Below are 20,869 nucleotides of genomic sequence, written 5' to 3'. Positions count from 1 at the left end.
TTAATTTTGAATTAGTGGCATAAGCCAATTTGATCTCTAAAATTTTTAGTACATCTCAATAAACAAATATTTACGAACATATGGTTATAGAAACTTTTTTGTTGTTTTGTGCTATACAGAGTGTTCCTAAATAAGTATCGCAACGGAAAATTGTCCTCTTGAAAAAAGAAACATTATTTTCCTCTTCCATTTTTCCCTCCGGGCTTTCGTTTTCGTTACCACTATTAATAGCTACTTTTTCTCACCCTTCTCGAATTCATAGGACGTGCCAGTGGTGGAGATTTAAAGGTATCGTAAGGGTTTTTCCGCCTAACTTTTACGCCACTGGAAAAATTAACATTTGACAGCAAATTGTAAAGCAGCAATGAATTTTACACAGTCAACCGTTTTCAAGAAAAATGACTTTTTATGAACAAAAACAAACATTTTGCTAACATTTCGAAAATCCGTTGTAATTCAAAAAATAGGTAGTAATAATTAACAATTTTAAGGAAATTTAACAACTGATAGGATTTTAACTTTTTTTTATCAATTTGGCGAGTAAAATTTATGTAAGGGTGCGTGCGATCCAGACGCAAACATGACGGCTGAAAAAGGGACAAATGATAATTAAAAACAAAATAGGGGAAATTGGCCACTGGAACACGCCCTGACAAGGAGCGGAGCAGGACTTGTAATCTTGTAAACTTGTAGACAATATAGATAATAAGTGTGTTACAGGTCCGGCTTCAAGAATGAAAGGAAATCCAGCTCCAGAGGCAAGCCGGCTACAGAAAGACCGGAGAGAAAAATGGAAGAGGGAAAAAATGTTTTGTTTTTTTTCAAGAGGAATTTACAGTTTTCCGTTGCGACACTTATTTAGGAAAACCCGGAATAATACTCCCTTCAAGTTTGATGGTATTATTTTGGTACATCCTGTGTAGAGATATTTACAATTATAACACATCACAGTGGAACTCCATATGGGCAAAAGTGTTCTCCTCCCCTACTTTCATTTTGCAGTATGATTATTCACAATCCTCATTCCGGGAAAACCGCACGAATATAATTGAAAATGCACTGCTTTGTTCTGATGCTTTTATATAATAATTGAGTAAAAACACGAAAATATGTCACGCCCATATTATTATGATTATGCAAAATTATACATTCCCATTGTGGTATGTTGGAGGCATGTGTGTGACGTCTGGTTGATAAAAGGGTTTAAAAACAGGGATAAAAAAGTGGAAGGAGATGTCAAATCTGATATAGTGCAATTAATGCCTTATGAGAGAGAGCACGAAAGCTTGAATATAATAAAAGCTGGAGGTTGGTTGGTTTTTGAATTTGAAATTTTCACTATTATTACCTGCGTCTTTACACTCCTTTTATGTAACTCTTCCCTTTTAGATTCTAGCAATGCCATTGCTAGAATCTAAGATTAGAAAATATTTTTTCAGCTACACTTTGGAATATTCCGACTAAAAACATGACGGTTTTATATTATTTGCCCTTTTTGAAGGATTAGCAAGGAATAAATTCTTATTCCTTCATTTTCAAGATACACCAATCTTTCGAATATTTGTACACCAATGCTGCCTTTTATCTACACCCTTGTGCAGTAAAGAAGTACTTTTGACACTATCTTATATAACTATTATTTTGCATGTTTGTCTTATATAGAACTCTAGACTATCACACTCGTGGACATTTATTTGTCCATTGAAAGGGTTAAGTCGCCACCCTACAAAGATTTGCTACCACATCCCCTGACCGAGGTATGAGTTACAACGCTGGGCAATAGTAAGTAGCAAAAATACTCAGTTCTCACTAAGGTCGGCCCAAGCGGCCTAGTGCGGACTAGCTCCAAGTTCGTAAACAAAAAAAGGGTCGTTAAATTGCCCAGGGAAAAGTCCAGCTGTTACACACGAAACAAAGCACACAAATAAGAGCTGAAAGTTAGTTTAGGAGTATTCTTCTCTTAGCCTAAGGTGCAATAAAACTCCGATTTTTTAATATTACTAGGTATATTCACTGGGTTGTATAGCGGGTGGTAAAATTTTACAATTAGAGAGAGAGACGGCTGAAGGCCGCTGCAGTATGGTCTATAATAGTAAACGGAGTGACGCTCCACTTATGGAAGTGCACCCTTCCCCAGTTGTAGCTACAAGTGGTTGACAGTAAATGGGCGACTACATATGCCAACTTATGCCTAAACAGATCCCCACAAATATATGAACAATAAAGAATGTACGTGGACGTACGTCAACCCACTATAACATATAGGTCGTGCCTGAGTGGTAAAGCTAATAATGTACACTCGGTATATTTCCCGAACAAACTTATAACACAAGTTATCAAAAGAATCGGTTAAACAAATACAGACTTAACTACTAAATGTTCCTGAACACTACCAAATACTACTATCTAGTATAATATCAGTTAAATTTAATGATTGTCACGGTATCTACTGTGCAGTGGTAAACTTTCGATGGAGGCCTCAATAGTTGACGAAGGTAAGAAGCCCTAGGAGTCCATCCGACCAAGCTGAGAGGGACAGTGTAGCCAAATGGATGTTAGCTGATTTCCTAGCTCCGAAATAAACCACACCAAGACGAAAAACAACTGGCACGCCACTGGACAAGAGGCAATCACATGTGTGCCTAGCGAAAGACAAGGAAGTTTGCAGGGCGAAGATAACTTGCAAAATAAGTATAAAATGGAGAAAATCTGTACCTTTTTACTAAGGGTTTTTTTCCTTTAAATGCCGAAGCGGACAGGCTTTCGGTCAAAATGCAGTTAATCCACTGCCAGGACAAACAATCCAGACAACGTCAGACGGCATTCAACACTGACTGGAACGTGGCCATCGACATAACCTCGCTATTGTATAAAAGAAACCCAGAAACGGGAAATAATCCTCAACAAAACACCAAAATTCTATTCACAGAACAATCCACAAAATTGAATCACTTTCTTCAACGCAGGTGATAAATCCCTCAAAGGATGTTTAAAATAAAACTAAATTTCACCACACGTTTAAAAAAACACAACAACCTCAAATCAACGTTCCCAAAATCGAATGACTTTTCACAGTCTATCCTATCGTCAATCTTTACGAAAATAAGACCTGCAGCCAGTGAAGCACCTGATAGTGTAGCTGGTTGCATACTAACAACCGCGTTAGTCGTGAATTTAATAAACAGTTGTATAGGGGCAAAATAAAACTGTGACAGATACTTTTTATGAATAAGTAATTACCTTTTTCGCTGGCCAGCGCCAGGGCAGTGTCCCCATAGACGTTCCTTAGCTCGGTGTCAGCCTGTCCCAATAACAACAGTTTAACCACTTCGCTGAAACCCTTTCTTGCCGCCAACATAATAGCCGTTTCGCTCTTCGCGTTCTTGCGCTCGGTGTCGGCCCCCTTTGCCAATAACAATTCAACCACTTCATCAAATCCTTTTTCAGCCGCCACCATTAAACCGGTGTATCCAGCATTGTTTTCTTGATCAATATTAGCCTTGCTTTGTGCCAGGAGCTCAGCAACTTCCTTGAAGCCGTTGCCGCTTGCCAGAGTCAGGGGCGTATCCCCGTTTTTGTTTATGTGGTTCACGTCAGCTTTTTCCGACAGGAGGAGTTCTACCACTTCTTTGAATCCCTTGGAGCTGGCTATGGTCATTGCGGTGTCGTCATTGTTATTTACCCGTTCCAGATCTTGATTTTTAGTTAGTAATAGTTGGATTACTTCATTGAACCCTTGTGAACTGGCTAATGTTAAAGGTGTGTCTCCGGACTTCGTTTTGTGGTCCACTTCTGCGTTTTTAGTTAGTAATAACTTTACTATGTCTTTTCTTCCTAGAACAAAAACAGTAACTTGATATGCATTAAAAATAACAGTATTTATTTGCTGTTACATAAAACTCTCAGAAAGACGTAAAATATTGCCTACTCCCTATTTTCGAAAGTGCTGAACACAAAGCTAAAATTATTTTGAGTGATTGAAAAAATATTTTCAAATTCTAACCTGTTGTAACACCTGGTATACTTAGAGTCGTACGAATGCTGAATCAGGAAAATGCTAGAGGGGAGCAAGCGGGAGAAACACCGGGGAGTCGGTCGTCGGAAGTCAGAAGTACAGCCGAGAGCCGTCGCATTCGAGGGAAATATTCCCATACAAAAAAAAATAATTAGGTGATGGTGAATACCGAGAGATAAACCCTAAATTGACGTGACCTAGAGAAGTTAGAAAATACATCATTAATGAAATGTAAAGTTGATCTCAGGAAGGTAATTTTTAATCCATATACAGGGTCGGAAAGTCCCCATGGTTCATCGGCCGTTACGTGAGAGCGATAAAGTAAGTCATAGAAATGCGTGCGATAGAGAAGGATGGCTATAATGAAGGCGTCTCATAGTCACCGCCCGTTTAGCCCTTCCACAAATAAGATCCACTTCCACTTGTAATTCAGCGACCGGTGGTCATCTTTGTTTTCGTCGTTTGCATTTCTTTAATAGATGTCACTACTTATACAATTTCGACTTTGGTATTCCGATATGTTAATACAATCCGTTAACAGAGGGCAGCACAACGCGTAACGAAGAAAACTTTTTATAGTAGCTAGTAGATACCTCTGTTTGTAAATCTAGTGACCTTGTTTCCCCTACTGAGAAGTTTTTCAAATGGAGTATAGTGCTCAGCTGCATTTAAAGTTCATTTAGTTGTTATTTAAGTATACTTTTTAAAATGACTTAAGAATCCCAAGAAATAAAGCAAAATTCCTCAATTCCAAAAAAATATGTAGATCTGGCATCACTCTTTCTAGGGCCTCACCTTAGACAAATTGTGCTATCCTCTGTTAACGGATTGTATTAACATACCGGAATACGAAGTGGGAATTGTATAAGTAGTGACATCTATTACAGAAAAGGCAAACGACGAAAACAAAGATGAGCACCGATCGCTGAATTACAAGTGGAAGTGGATCTTATTTGTGGAAGGGTGAAACGGGCGGTGACTGCGAGACGCCTTCATTATAGCCATCCTTCTCTATCGCACGGATATCTATGACTTTATCGCTCTCACGTAACGGCCGATGAACCATGGGGACTTTCCGAACCTATAGATAGAGGCGAAAGGTAAGAAGATTTATGTAATCTAGGGCGCCACTACTTTGGACCGACGCCGACGGGAGTTGTAATTATATTGTTATATTTTGTTTTATAGCAGACAAAAGAATTTTTTTAATAAACGTTTCCTTGTATTGGCACCGTTTCTGTTACAGCATGGATCCCAAACCTTTTTCTAAGGGCTGCGACATCTACCCTCCAAAGAGAGGCGATTTCCCTGGCAGAACACCAGCTAGGGCGGTGGTAGCTCCCTCCTCACTTTATAGGATTCGAACTTTAACACCGCTCAACTAGATTAGTCGGCTAAGATAAAAAACAAAGAAAAAAATCAATAAAATTCAATTCTAAAAGAACAATTTAATAATTGTTACACTGTACACTTCACACTTCACTCAAATCCCTATTTGCAGTATTGTACGGTCGATATATTTTTTTAAAACACCTGTAGTTAGTGATGTAATAATTTCTGGGGATCATAATGTCTGAAAATGTATTTATTTAATATAATACTTTTATTATTCCTTGGTATTAAATCGACCATTTCGTGACGTCATTGCATCATATCTTGTTTGTCATCCTCTGAAATATGATTACTAAGTACCATAAAATTATTTCTATGGGCAGCTGATCCATTAACAATTATGTTTTTGACAAAATAATATAAAAATGTTTACTTATATCCATTTAATTATTGGGTAAATCTAGGGAAGATGACGCACATTTTTTAAAATAATTGTAAAACATATGTGAAATTGAAAATAAAGAGCAAAACTTCAGATTGCGTTAAAGGAGCTTAATAAGTTATAATATATGACTTCAAATATGACAAAATGTCGGAGATTTTGGTAAAAACTAACATTTTATTTTTCTTATGACTGCGTCATCTCACTTTAGGTATGGAGGGGAGATAAACGATGGCACATTTTTATTTTTTCATAAATTTGTATTAAAACTTCATATAATTTACTTTCGGTTTATTTTGAAATTTTCTAATAATAATAAATAGAAATACTCATTATTGTAGTTAGACAAAGAAGCATATTATACTCTGAACAAAAACATAATTGTTTTCATATTGGTCTTTATTTCTTCTTAAAAAAAATCAAGCCATGCATACATAGCCTGCCTTGCGAAATTGTATGGTAATTCTAATTTTTCTGTCAACTCAAAAGCCATAAGGCTCACAAAGGATCTCATAGATGCAAATTCATGTTTTTTCAAATGTTGCTCTACTAATTTATCTTATTGTGGGCTCCTAGTGTACTTAAAGGTCCAATCGGTTTAGTTCAGGTCTTCACATTTCCTTCGATGTCGCAAAGTGCATTCGCGGCTACCGCATTCGCGACCTGCCTCACCCTCACCCATCTCATCTCTATCGATAGCACTGATTGCTCTAGACAACTGTTCTATTGTCCGCTCTCCTCTTCTAACTTTTCCTTTTCTTTTATATTCCGTCGGTATGCTATAAATGATAAATTAATAACATTTCTGACAAAATAAAATTTTAAATGATGTGTCTATCATTGTGCCAACTCTCCTTACGCGTACGTGCGTCAACTCACCTTACAGTATAAAGTGAGTTAACAAAATTCATTAAAGGAAATGTGTGAAATTGAGGTTAGAACTACTTAACTACTCATTATCTACAACAAAATCCTTGAAAACTTAATAAAAATATAATTTAACGTACTTGTATATTTTCTTACTTTAAACGATGTAAAATTAACGAGCGTTCAAATAAAAACGTGGTCAAGTTGGTTCTGAAAATTTGGACGTAGGGCGTAGCGTATAGCAAATGAACTTAAACGTCATCTGTCAAAGCGCTATATCGCCGCTATCAATTTGAATATTTTCGTTTTAAAAAGCGTTTAAAATGGTGTTTTCTCAAGAACAAAAAGTGTTTATCATAGAGTCCTACTTTAGAAATGGACGCAAGATTGATGGAATATGGAAGTATTCTATTGAGGAATGTTTCATAGAATTTCAAAATCAATTTCCCGGCGTTGTTGAGTACAAAATTTTTCAAAGTGCAGTTCAGCGTTGTGTTAATGTTTTTCGTGAAACGGGCAGTGTAACAAGAAAAGAAGGAAGCGGCCGACCTAAAAAGCGGACTGAAGAATTAAAAGAAAATGTCCAACAAATAATGGAAAATGCGCCAAGAACTTCTGTACGTGTTTTATCACAAATGGTGGGAGTATCAGTCGGTACCTGCCACACAGTGTTAAAAAAAGATTTGCGTTTGTTCTCCTATCGTTTAACTTGTCAGCAAGAACTTCATGAAGTTGATTTTCCGCGACGGGCTGTATTTTGTGAATGGTTTTTAAACAACTACGGTGAACTTCATAATATCACCTTTTTTTCTGATGAAGCCTGGTTTCATTTAAGTGGTTACGTAAACTCACAGAATATGAGAATGTGGTCTTCTGAAAAACCAGATAACTTTTTTGTCGAGGGCCCTCTACACGCTCAAAAAATTGGAGTTTGGTGTGCTCTCAATCGAAGGAGGATTTATGGACCTATTTTTTTTAATGGTACTCTTACTGCGCAAAGGTATAGAGAAGAAATTATCGCTCCTTTTGTTAACCAGCTGGAAGAAAACGAAATTACAAACTTTTACTTTCAACAAGATGGCGCAAGGGCACATACGGCAGGCGAGACGATGAATATGTTGAGGGAAGTTTTCCAAAATCGACTAATAAGTCTCAATGCTGAACATGAATTTCCACCGAGGTCATGTGATATTACGCCGTGTGATTTCTTTTTGTGGCCTTACCTTAAAAACACTATTTTTGAACTGCCTATTCCTGATTTAAACCATCTGCAGGCTCGACTTATAGACAAGATTCGTGAAATTAACAATACCCCGAGCATCTTAGAAAATGTCTTTAATTCTTTGAGGAACAGGTGTGAAAAGTGCTTGGAACAAGGAGGGGGACACTTTCAGCAGCTGCTTTAATTTATTGTTATAACAAGGAGGGGGACACTTTCCGCAGCTCCTTTAATTGTTTGTTATTGTTATCACGATTATTCTTTAAAATAAAGTTATATAGTCATTAACGTTATTGAAACTGACAGCTGCTATACAGTTCGTTGAGAAATGAGGTTAAGTTGGTCGCTATAAGCTACTCCCTACGTCCAATGTGTCAGAGCCAACTTCGACCACGTTTTTATTTGAACGCTCGTTATTTAGTGTAATCTCAATAAATACCGTCACTAACACTACTCAAATATAACTGTATTTGATACGTATATATGTGATGACATAATAAGAATCACCGGTGTTACCAAATATACTCTATGAACAATTATTGTGCTATAATGAGCAGTGCGTCATCTCACCTGATTATGTTCAACTCGTCAGTAATTTATTTTTATAAATTGAGTATCAAACGAATGACATATTATATAAAAAAAATTTAACCTCACCATTACATGAGGAGTTGATTTTCAAAACGCAGTTTTCGATTTTGGTATGCAAAACGCATTTCTTTCGTATTCAAAAATGTTTTAAACAAAATACCACAAACAATATTTTCTAATGTCAGGTGATTAATACACTTAATTATTATTATTATCTTAATAGCACCAACAATTTTTCACATATGATTATTACGTAATAATCTCAAAATGTGTTATGTTTCAAAAACTGCGTTTTGAAAATCACCTCCTCACATGACCCGGTAGGATTTTACATAAAGTTCTTATTTTTTCAATACATATAAATTTAGTTTTTCAGATTAACTTAAAAAACGAGTCCAAATCTAATTTAACTTTACGCAGATACATAAACGTCAACATTTAAATATTAAATAAATAAAAACTTAACCTAATCTAACCTAACTTTATGTAGACAAACATATTTAAACATAAAGTTACGTTAGGCTATGTTGTTTCAATTTATTTAATATATGAAAAAACTGGACCTAACATTTTGTGGAAATCTATCAAGATATCTTGAGAGAATTCGCTAAATCCATACAAACGGAACATCTAGTTCGTATTAGTTCTAACAAATTAGTTATATTTATATTTAATTACATTTATATTATTTCTTTCCATAGCACGCGCTTGGAAGGAATAGCTAAGCAACGTGAATTTGCAATATTTATTTGCATTTATTTATTTGCCTTTGTTCAGATAGATCAGATAACTATGACAGATAGGAAAGGGACAGAAAATTTAAGATATGGCGCTTGGAGTGAAAATCACGGTTTAAATATGAAATAATATATAAATGCCTTTTTTTCGGCTATTTTCTTTAGAAAACGAAAACTATGTTTCCCAGGAATTATTAGATATCTAGTTATAGGCATGTGTTTTAATATGTATAAAGGGTGTTTCAATAAGAATGATATGATTTTGCAAAAAGACTTAAATTTACACCCGTATTGTTTTAATTCAATAAGTTAAGCCACTGGACCACCGTCGGCGCCAAAAATTTGCTGCTTTGAAGGGATACTAATTTTGCGAAAAAAATGTATCTTTTCAGATGAAACTCATTTTTGGTTAAGTGGATATATGTTAACAAGCAAAATTGCCGTTTTTGGCGTGAAAACAATTCACAACAGATTGTTTTGTTTTGTATCTGCTAAAGGTAACTGTATGGTATAGTTTATGGCATGGTGTCATCATCGGACCATTTTTTTCCAAAATGAGGTAGGAGATGCAGTTATAGTGAACTGTGAACGATACCGACAGATGTTAAGAAATTTTTTGTGGCTAAATTTAGATGCACTTGATTTGGAGGATATGTAGTTCCAGCAAGACGTTGCCACATGCAACTATCGACGTACCTACTGCAAGAAAAGTTTGATGAAACGATCATTTCAAGGAATGCAACTCTTCACTCGCCTCCAAGAAGCTGTGATTTAACTCCTTTAGATTACTTCTTTTGGAGCTATTTGAAATCTAAGGTCTATGCAAACAAACCACAAACATTTGATGCATTAAGATTGAACATTGAACGCTGCATTCGTCATATCACTTCCGAGTCATTGTACAAAAGTCACCGAAAATTGGATTCTTCGAAATCGCTGGTGTGGACGAAGTCGAGGTGGACATTTAAACGATGTGTTATTCAAAACACAAATGTTATTGACTGTACTTTAAGATAATATAAAAAGTTTGGTTGTATCTGAAATAATTTTAAATTTATTTAAATTTCATTTTAAAATCATCAGAACGATCTCATTGAAAAACCTTTTATATAGACGGTGTATGATGAATGTTGTGTTTAGTCTATAGGTTAGAATTTTTTTCCAGAAGTGGTTGAATTAACTTAATACCTTAACAAAGAGATAAATACAAAAATTACTTAATTCGTGTTCAGTGCCAGCGAAAATATGGAAGAAGCCAAAATTTTGTGAGGATCTGAAAGTTTTACGCGATATAAATAATTACCAAAATAACAAAACCATTAATAAATAATATTTAATGTTGATCAAAGTAGGTGCAATTGAGTAACACGATTCAAAAATTTATATAATTACAGTCCGTACGATATTTCTTGAAATAAAATTCCAAGAAGACCCCTGCGTTACTTTCTTGGAATTAACCGTAATCAACACCGGAGGTAGAAAGTCATTTCAAAGGCACGTCTCTGTCGCGGTAAATTGTTACAGTAGTTCCGATGTTTTTCTTGGAATTTTATCTGAACAAATATCGTACGGACTGTATTTTATGAAAAACAGGACGCTTTCTTATACATGGTGAATTTTATGTGAGTTGTCTAATTGATACAAAGAACATTGTTGTTAGATTACATTTTTCGGATATGGTAGGATATTTTATTTTCTTAAATGGAACGTCCTATACAGGGTGTAGTTAAACTGTAATGGCAGATTGTGGGACACAAATTAATAAAAAAAGTTCCATTAAACATGTGCCCGGAGATGTACCTTTATGGTATACAAAACAATTCAAAAATGAAAATATGAGGTTTATTATAAGTGTAGCAAAATGGTTGAGGGAGGTCTTATAAACAATATTTAATCTTATTCATAGATAACATGGTTACTTGAATTACTTTTATTTCAAAACATTATGTCTAACATTTGATCAGTTATTTCTATAACGATGCATTCTAGCATCATGAAGTATGGAAACATTTTTGGTGGTGGGCAAATAAATTATAGTTACAGCAAATTTTTTCATGTTATAACAATTTTACACAAATTGATTAATGTTTTCACCTTGAATTAATTGTTATGTTATATACAAAAATATCTCAATTTATTGATGACAATAAATTCAAGAAGAGATTGTACGTAGAGAATTGGCCCTAATATTTCAACAATTTTTAGTGAGTTCTGGTAACATTTTGATTTAATGATACAATGCTAACAGTGCGCGTGATAAAATTATTTAAACGTTATTTAAATTCGTCTTGGTCCTCTTGGAATTCGTTATTAATTAAATTCAAGTTGCGTTCTTCTTTCCGCTGGAACTAAGGTATTACGCCGTTTTATCACCGGCAGATTATTTTCTAATAGATAATTCAGCATAAGTTTTCGGTTCATTTGCTTACCTTCGTCAATCTCCTTCTTGTCATAAAACAAGTCGGAAGTACATTAGTATAGTAACTAACCTTATTTATTAAAGTTATTAGGAGTTGGTGTCAAAAAATAATATTCAAATTTATCCCTCCCGAGTTTATAATAAAAATTGGACTGTGCAATATTATCTATGCTAAGTATTGACATTCGTTAACTACTGACAAAATTTTACAGACGATTTTCGATTTTGAGATACAGGGTGTTCCAATATTTCACCGACAAAATTTTATAGATATAATCTTTGGGATATAGGATGATAAAGAGTAACAGTGTGCCCCACGATTACGTCCAAAAAACAGAAACTTCTTCATCTGCAAATTCATGAGAAAATATTATTTTTTATGAAATTTCCTGTTTTGCTATCAAACTTTTAAAAATGTTACTATGTTCTCGATTTTATACAGGGTTTCTTCACTTTAAATTTGGAAAATGCATGAATGTAGGTATTCCCTATCAAAAATTAAGTGTAGTTTGCTCTATAAAAATTTTTTATGAAAGCCTTTGTTTTGGAGATACAGGGCGTTGAAGCTTAAAAAAAATAAACACTTTTTGACATATCTCTTCTATCCACGAGTAGATTTGATTTAAACTTGGTACACATTATGCGTATTGGGGGTTCTCATAATTGACAGAATATTAGTCCTATCACATTAGCCAGTGGCGTGCAAAGAGGGGATGCGTGGCCCCCTTTTCAAAAGAAAAAGTACGCCATTGAGTTTTTCGAAGAATGTAACGTAAATTTAAATACTACCATACAAAAGCAATCTAATAGGTCTATGGTATTTTTCGATAATACGCAGCGTTCATGAGATTATTGGACTACTAAGATTTCAATGCATGATAACATGGCACGGTAATCCTAAATGTAAATGTGATAGATGGCTGTGCCTAAATTTGTTCCAAATGTCAAATTCGTATTAGTTATTATCAAGTTCTTGTCAACTCATTCCGAATATCTGGAATTAGTATTAATTTGTTTAACACTTTCATAATAAATAAGTGTTCGCACAATGCCGCGGTATTTTACAAATAATGAACATGCAGATATTCAATTTGTGTATGGCTTTTGTGATGGTAATGCTGATGCTGCTGTAAGAAAATACCAACGGAGATTTCCAAATCGAAGGTATTCAAGTGCTCCAGTTTTTATTACCACTCACAGACGATTTTCAGAGTATGGGTTTGTTAAAAGAAATGATAGAGAGGTTAATCAAAATCCACGAGACGGCAATCGAATACTCCATTTTTTTGACAATAATAATGTCCGATTTCTTGAGAAATTCCAAAGTAACAAAGAAGAATTTAAATTTTTTGTAATATCAAAAAGCCTCAAAGTAAATTGTAAATATGAAATTCTGGTTATTTTTTGGATCCCTGAGTTATCTAGTTTATCATCACCATGTTCTAACCGCGCTGACCTATTTGGTAATATCCTGTACCTACCACATTTGAATAGATTTGGTCAATCCGTTTAGAACATACAGGGTGTGGCGTGTATAATTTATAAAAATTAATCTACAACATCCTAATGATATTTGTAATAGAAAAGTCTTATACGAAAAAGTTCTGTTTTTGCGTATTTTTTTCGTAAATTAAATTATGGATCAAAATATTTTCTCTGGAACGGTCCTGTCCGTGTGCTGTACGGTGAGTTACGTGCTGTAGACCAGCTACATATACAAATCGTCGTTGAAAGATAGAAAGATACTTCTCAATTTTTGGGGAATTTTTCAATGCAAAAGTACAAACTAAGGAAAATAAATATTAAAAAAAAACTGATATTTCCTTATTATAATAATTAATAGTAATTATTATCTTAAATGCGTTGTTGTTACTGCAAGAGTTCGCAGACTAAACCACATTCGTAAGCATCTGTAGTTGCCAACTGCGTGCACTATACAAACTCCATTAAAATATGGAACAAAATGAAATAAAACTTACCATTTCCAGAAAAAATGTTGAAATTGATTCCAATTAACGCGCATACAGGCATGGCACCGACGCACCCAATTTTGGCGAATATTTTCCCAAATTCCAGGTATTCCCCTAATTGTGTCAGCAGCTTCAAGTATACGGTTTCGCAATTCTTCCACCGTAGCAATTGGAGTATTGTAAACCAATAACTTCAAGCGACTCCAAAAATAAAAGTCTATTGGAGTTAGGTCGGGTGACCGAGGTGGCCACGGCATAGGACCAAAGCGTCCAATCCATCGCTAAGAAAACATTTCATTTCAAAAGTGTCGTTATGCCAGCCCAAACATTTACCGAGAACCGATGTTGAAAATGAATTTCCCTAATCGCTTGAGGATTTTCATAGGCCCATATGTGCATATTATGGAAATTCACATCATGATCATGTAAATGTTCCCTCATCTGTTACACAAACATAATAAGGAAAGTCTACTTAATTGGCACATTGCCGTAAAAACCATCTGCAAAAACGCATTCGTAGATCACAATCCGGGGGTAAAATCTGTTGAACTGGTTGCAAATGATAGGAGTGCAACAGCTGATGTCTTAAGATGCGATGTACGGTACGAGATGAGGTTCCTACTTACTGTACGAGTCGTCGAGTACTAATTGTGGGGCCTTTGTCAACATTTTTTAACACTGCATCTTCAACATTAAGGTTCACTTGCTGACAACTTCCCGTATCTCGGGGCCGCTGAACGCACTGTAGGATTGTATTTGCACATGGGGGGGGGCATTGTGGCCATCGTTCCCGATACAACCCAGTTGCCGCGAGCGCATTTTCTCCGGCTGCACCATACACTTACACCATATCACACGTTTGGAAATAGTAAATTCATTATTTTCTGGGTTCATTGTAAATCTAGTTTGTGCACAAACTAAAAAATTAAGCAAAGTAAAAAATAAGAATCCCGTTTTTAATGTAATGGTCACGCTATTCTTATTTTTTACATCCTCATAAAAATTACAATGTCACTATCGTGGAATTACAAAATAAAAACTTTTCTCTGGAATCTTTTACTTTTTAAAACTGATGGACGATGCTTATTATATTTAATAATTAGGTGAATAATGAATTCAATACATATACAAAATCAGTTGACTACACACATTTTTTGACAATGTAACCTAACCATCTTGTATTAAATTATATCGACTTAAATTATAATGATGCATCTCGGGTCGCATAAAAACATTTCCAAAGTGTGTAATAAATAACACAGGGTCGGCCTTCATTTTCGTTGAATAAATTAATTTACAAAAAAAAAACGCGAAGATAGAACTTTTTCGTATAAGAGTTTTCTATTACAAATTTTACACGCCACACCCTGTATAAACAAAAACAGATTTCTTTGAAAAAACTTATATCTTGAAAATGGAGCGTTTGGATGTACTTTTTTTCTTTATTTTTTTTATATTGTTCCTTAAAACTCTGTATAATAATTTGGTTATTCTGCTCCATTTAGCTATTCGTCGAACTGATTTAATCTGGAAACAGTAGCTGGCTAATAAAATCATTTCAAAACGATATTTACGATTACAAAACTGATTTTATATTAATTCGGTGTCGGTTAAACAATGTTATTTGATAACAAAACATGGCTGTTTGTTTTTGAAGATAACTGTAATTATTTACATCAATTAAAACATTTCCACCTAATGGTTAATAATTTAATAAAACATAAACAAAGGGATGGATAGCATGAATTAATTAATTAATACAATTAAATTCTGTTTTTACATTAAATGAATCCTTTGTTAAAATTGCAAAGTTGTATAAAACGGCATTAATATAATTTTGGGTTTTACAGTTAATACCAACATAGAGGCTTAGGATTTTTAGAGAAAATATATAAATATATAAAAAATATACAAAACGACACTATTTTATTCTGCAGCTTTTTTATTCCACTTCTGAAGAAGTCCGGGTATTTGGAAGAGAAGAATTCATCAAGCTATTTTTGAAGTCATTGTACCATATTCCCCGAAGTTTGCCGATAAAAGCGGAAAAGATGAAAATCTAATGGAACAAAATCAGGAGTATTAAACCGATGTGGAATGACCCTCCAACCGAGTTGTTGAATAGCTGCTTTTGTGATGTTAGGTGTAAAAAGGCGCATTCCCATTCTGTTTTTCTCGAATAGCAACCTCGAGACGACGGAGTTGTTAACAACAAACTAGAGACAGTCAAATTCTTCGGAAGCAACTCGTAGCACTCGACGCCTTCTTTGTCTCACCAGATAAACAACATCAGTTTACGAGGATGAGCTAAGCACTGACGGACTATTCTATTGCAGTTTCTCTCAGTCTCTCACTAAATCCACTGTCTCATATATTGGCAGAAACGTAGAAATCTCTACCACACCGCCGAATGGCTTTCTGTAAAAACCAAGAGAACATAACTATTATATTATACTCTCCTGATCCTCCTCACTTGATTGTGTGGCGAGTAAATCTCGCAAAAGAAGACTTGCGTATTCTCGTTTATCCCACACCATCGTATAGTGTGGAATACTGTTTGGAAAATTGGCTTTCTATGAGATTGTTTTCTATTCTTGGCATTGACATGAGGGCGCCATTTTCGTCATCAGCAATAACCTGGGACAAAGATGGTCGATGTTGCTGACGAGCTACACATTCATCATCGAGCCAACAACGGGGGAAAAACGTTGACACGCAAATTTTCTCTCAAAGTACGGCACCTATACAAACAATTGTTCAACTTTGCCCATTTAATGCAAATCTCATACTAAGGTCGACTGGTCACAGTTCGTCGTACTGTCAAATCACCGGAATCATTGACGTCGATCATCTTTATTTAAAGCAAGCAAATGGTCTTCATCAGTCAGAAGGTTTTTCTGAAAGGGGATATTCGCTCATGTCAAAATGGCCCTCTTTGAAATGAGATAACAATTTTCCTCCTATACACTGTAAAAAAATCGGTGTGAGTGAAAGCAATAAAGGTTCGGAGTGAATCCATTGTGTGAAATTATTGAGTACACTTTCACTCAATATTGGGCATTTTGGTCATTTTACTCATTTGTGATTATATTTAAACTAAAACTGAGTACTTTCACTGAAATACTCCTTAAATAAATTCTTCACGTAAACGCGTATTTGGTGCACTGGCACCTAAATTAGAGTAAATGTTCTCATTACTGGTGATCCCACTCTTTTTCATATCCAGATGCATTGTCTTTGTCTGTTCCCATCGTCCCATTAGGTTATCTCCTGACCGTGGCGCGGTGGGTGGCAGTATGGCGTATGGTGTGCTCTGGAGTATCGGTTTATCTGGTTATTCTAGTAAAAACTGTATTTAAATTCAATGATTTAATTACAATAATTAAAGACAGTATATTAAGTTTCGATTAATATTTGGTTAAATAAATGGATAATTAAACTGTTATCTATAATTACATATTTGTGACGTACAATATAGGTTATGGCACTCTATTCATTCGATCGGGTTACCAATTATTCCTTTACTCGAGACCTAAAATATTATCTCTAAAACAGATCTGTGTTTAAACCACTGTGGCACCTTAGTAGTTTATGACATTAATACAATAACATTTAAATTTCAATTTAAAGAGAATATAAACCAAGTTTGAGTAAAAAATTACTTAATAATAGTTAAATTTAAATCATATTAGAGAAAAAGTAACTCTAAATTGTTTTTTTACTCATAATAGAGTCAAAAGTCGCTCAAATGATAGTTAGCAGTAACTCGCATTTGAGTAAAACTCATTGATTTCTGATGCAATAGTTTCACTCAGTTTTACTCATACTAAAAGAGTGAAAATTTCACTTAATCGGCTGTAGACAGAAATTGATATATTATTGAGTAAAATTGAGTGAAATTTTAGTGAAATTTTTTTACAGTGTACTTTCTTCAATAGGATTCACTCCGTAGACGGTATAAATGGTTGTAGCGATATTCGATACCTTAACTCCACCATTTAACACAAACAATCTAAGTGCAAAATCAAAGATATACAGAATGCTCTTAGATTTCAATATAATATCTAGGTACCTACTATTTTTCAAATTTCCCACATGAGATGATGAAATGATTTAAGAAATAGCTCTCAGCGCAACCGCTTGGAACGCTGCTTACGTTTAATTTTTAGCACTGAGATACCAATCTATAGTGTTCTGATACCTGTGTTAAAAAATATGATATAATAATTTTAACATATATCTAATTTCCACCTTTGCCATGGAAATCAAGAACTTTAAGAACTTAAGCGTCATCTAAAAATAATATCAAACATTCAATTGCAAGAAAATGAGGTATTGATGTTAGTTTCTAGCACTTATTAATTTTAAGTATTGTAGTTATAAACAATTCGCTTTTAGAACGAATCATATTTATTTCGTGAGTTTGTGTTGAACAGGATGTAAAATTAAATCTAGACAAAATTAAATCATTAAATATAAATTACAGCAATAACTCCCTGATTATCAACATTTGACAGCGGAATGCCTAATTGCTGTAATAATTTAATTAAAATTCGTTTATTTTTTGATTAATTATTTCCTGTTCGATTGTTATTGTTTTAATGTTTTAATTAGGAATACCCTTTCCGATGATTCCAACTGGGATTTTTGCTTAATTTTCTGTCGTGTTTATTTTGTTACAAAAATATATGAAATATGAAATAGTTCAATTTAAATTATGACCAGAAATTTATTGAATTATTTAAAAGTAATAAAAACGCTAGGAAAAATATATATGACACACATGTAAGGAGTGAATAAATATTTTCCCATTAGCATTTAGGACTTTCTAATTAATTGGATTAATTTTTTCTACTTCTTAGGTTAAGACCAATCGGGGATGATGACCTGAAGCTCAAGTTTTAACTTGAAAACCTTTTGTCATGTACACCCCACGTGGACACACTGTATTATGTACTCATTTAAGAACCACCTTATATGTATAGAAAAGTATTGATGTTTGGGAGGATGCCGATCTTGGAGCAAAACACCTTATAAATTTTCAAAACCGACTAGCATTAAATTACAAAACTAGATGGTATTCATTTACATTTACTTCAGCAATAAATAGAATTTGAAGATGTTTTACAAAAATAACTGAGTGGTAATCATTATGTCGAAATAAAAAATTCGTATCAAACGTACTCACCGGTCCAGCTAGCTATCGTTAAAGCCGTTTGTCCTTCTACATTTTCTTGTTCGATATTGGCGTTGTGATCAAGCAACAGCACCACAACATGTTTTTTATTATTGCTGACAGCCTCTAACAGTGCGTTTTCATTTCGATGATCCAATAGCTCCAAACTGGCATTTTGTGACAATAACAGCTCCACTACGTCCGCCATACCTGCCCAGCTGGCTTTATGAAGAGCAGTCTCACCATCAATGTCAACTTGATCAAGATTAGCTCCATGGCGTAGGAGAAGATTCACAATATTTTTGTGGCCATTGTAGCTGGCTAGGATCAAGGATGTTTCGTTTTTTTTCGTTTACGTGATTAATATTCACTTTTTTGGAAAATAACAACTGTACCACTGCTTCTTGTCCATACTGGTTCGATACCTCCAAGCAAGTATTGCCGGTTTTGTTTTCTTGTTCGATAGAAGCATCATTAGAGAGAAGTTCTTGTACTATTTTAACTTTGCCTTCGCGGCAGGTTAATGTTAAGGCAGTGTACCCATATTGGTCTGTGAAGTTAATGTCCGTTCCTTCCTTTAAAAGAACACGGAGCTCTTCTATTTGTCCTTTGGTAGCTGCTTCTAGTAATCTAAAGAGACAGTTATTTATCAAATCTGAAGTTTTAAGAGACAGAAATACCTAAGTATTGGGTACGAGAAACAACCAGAGTATATCGAGAGTTTAGGTAATCATTAGAGTGATAGCTTTAACAATTAATTCATCTGTCAAATTTGACATTTTGGCAATAAAGTTTGCGTGTTTTTTATTTGTTGTAACAAATAAGATCAGATTTATACAATAATTTTTGCAGTGCTAATTAATATAATCTTTTTCGTTTGAAAAATTTTCTGAAAATGGAAATGGTTTTTAAGTGTAATTGAATCATCGGAAAAATACCGCTTTTATATTAACATATTTTGATTGGTACTGATATAACGTATAACTGGATTTAATTAACTTGGTTTGTAGGTTTTCGTAGCAGTTGTTACTGGTTCAACAATTTCTAAACTGGTTATCACGTCCCGTCGTAGGTTTAGAATTCTTGACGTTTCGAGAGACATATCGCTCTCTTCTTCAGAATAAACTCTGAAACTGGAAATTAAGTCATTTAATCGGTATTTATAACTGTTGTGTGGACTAATCCATGTCGTTTTGGTCTCTGATTTGAAGTTCTTGGAATACGCCAGAAGAAACGTCAATATAGATCCGAGGATTCTCGTTTTAGTTCTTTTCTGAAGAAGACAATATTTCTCTTGAAACGCTATGACGACGACGGCGATGCCGGGAAGTTATTTAACCAACTAAAGCGATTTGATTAATAAAATATTGATAAAAGATATAATTTTGGCTGCTATTATCAAAAAATTCCACTGGAAATTACAGTATTTAAATGCTTCAAACTAAATAGAACAGTAATACCAAAAGTATTTCAAATACTTCTATGAAAGCGTTTTTCCATACCATTGATATATTTTTCTTAGCTGCTATACAGCGTAATTTTTTAAAAATTGCCACCTTTTTTATTTGAAGTGATAGACTAGTACTTCCAAATGCAAAGTAGGAAATAACTTGACTAAGAAAAATTTACAAATAATACTTTCCCGTGTTGCCAGATTTCTTCAGTAGCTACTAAACCAATATTTTTTAAATGGCAACACCGCATTTTTTAACACAATTTGACAAATAAAAAAAATAAAAAGTGTTATGTCACATTTCTTTATTTGAGTAGCCATTTTAAAAGAATCAATTATTATTATTCAACAACTTTTTTTGCTAAAAGAAACTAGTTTAAAATAACAATAAAAAAATAACTCTTGTAAAATAATCAATTATTATTTTTTAAATGTTCAAACTAGTGCCCTCCTTATAATCTACAATAATGGGCTCTTTTAATGGTATTATGACTAACATTTTCCAACATATTGGGCGTAATGTTAATAATTTCTCGCCGAATTGATTGTCTCAGTTCATCAAGAGAATTAGGAGCGGTCTCGTAGGCATACTTTAGTTTTTAAGATATTCCTCAGGTGTGAGGTTAGGCGACCCAGTAGGCCACTCAA

General features: G+C 34.3%; 1 protein-coding gene across 1 annotated transcript in view; it reads right to left on the bottom strand.

Annotated features, from left to right (window-relative positions):
• Positions 1-18,976, bottom strand: part of LOC108913434 (ankyrin repeat and KH domain-containing protein 1-like) — a 95,313-nt gene extending 76,337 nt beyond the window's left edge. Inside the window, exons 1-2 of the mRNA XM_018718986.1 lie at positions 18,781-18,976; positions 3,241-3,834 (exon numbers count right to left, since the gene is read on the bottom strand). Of these exons, the coding sequence (XP_018574502.1) occupies positions 3,241-3,834; positions 18,781-18,976 (790 nt within the window). The remainder of the gene's footprint in view (positions 1-3,240; positions 3,835-18,780) is intronic.
• Between the last annotated feature and the right edge of the window lie 1,893 nt (positions 18,977-20,869).

The sequence above is a fragment of the Anoplophora glabripennis genome, unplaced genomic scaffold (genome assembly GCF_000390285.2).
Source record: "Anoplophora glabripennis isolate ALB-LARVAE unplaced genomic scaffold, Agla_2.0 scaffold521, whole genome shotgun sequence".
NCBI lineage: Eukaryota > Metazoa > Arthropoda > Insecta > Coleoptera > Cerambycidae > Anoplophora > Anoplophora glabripennis.
The sequence above is the reverse complement of the archived record's forward strand: the minus strand, read 5'-3'. Positions and strand labels throughout refer to the sequence as shown.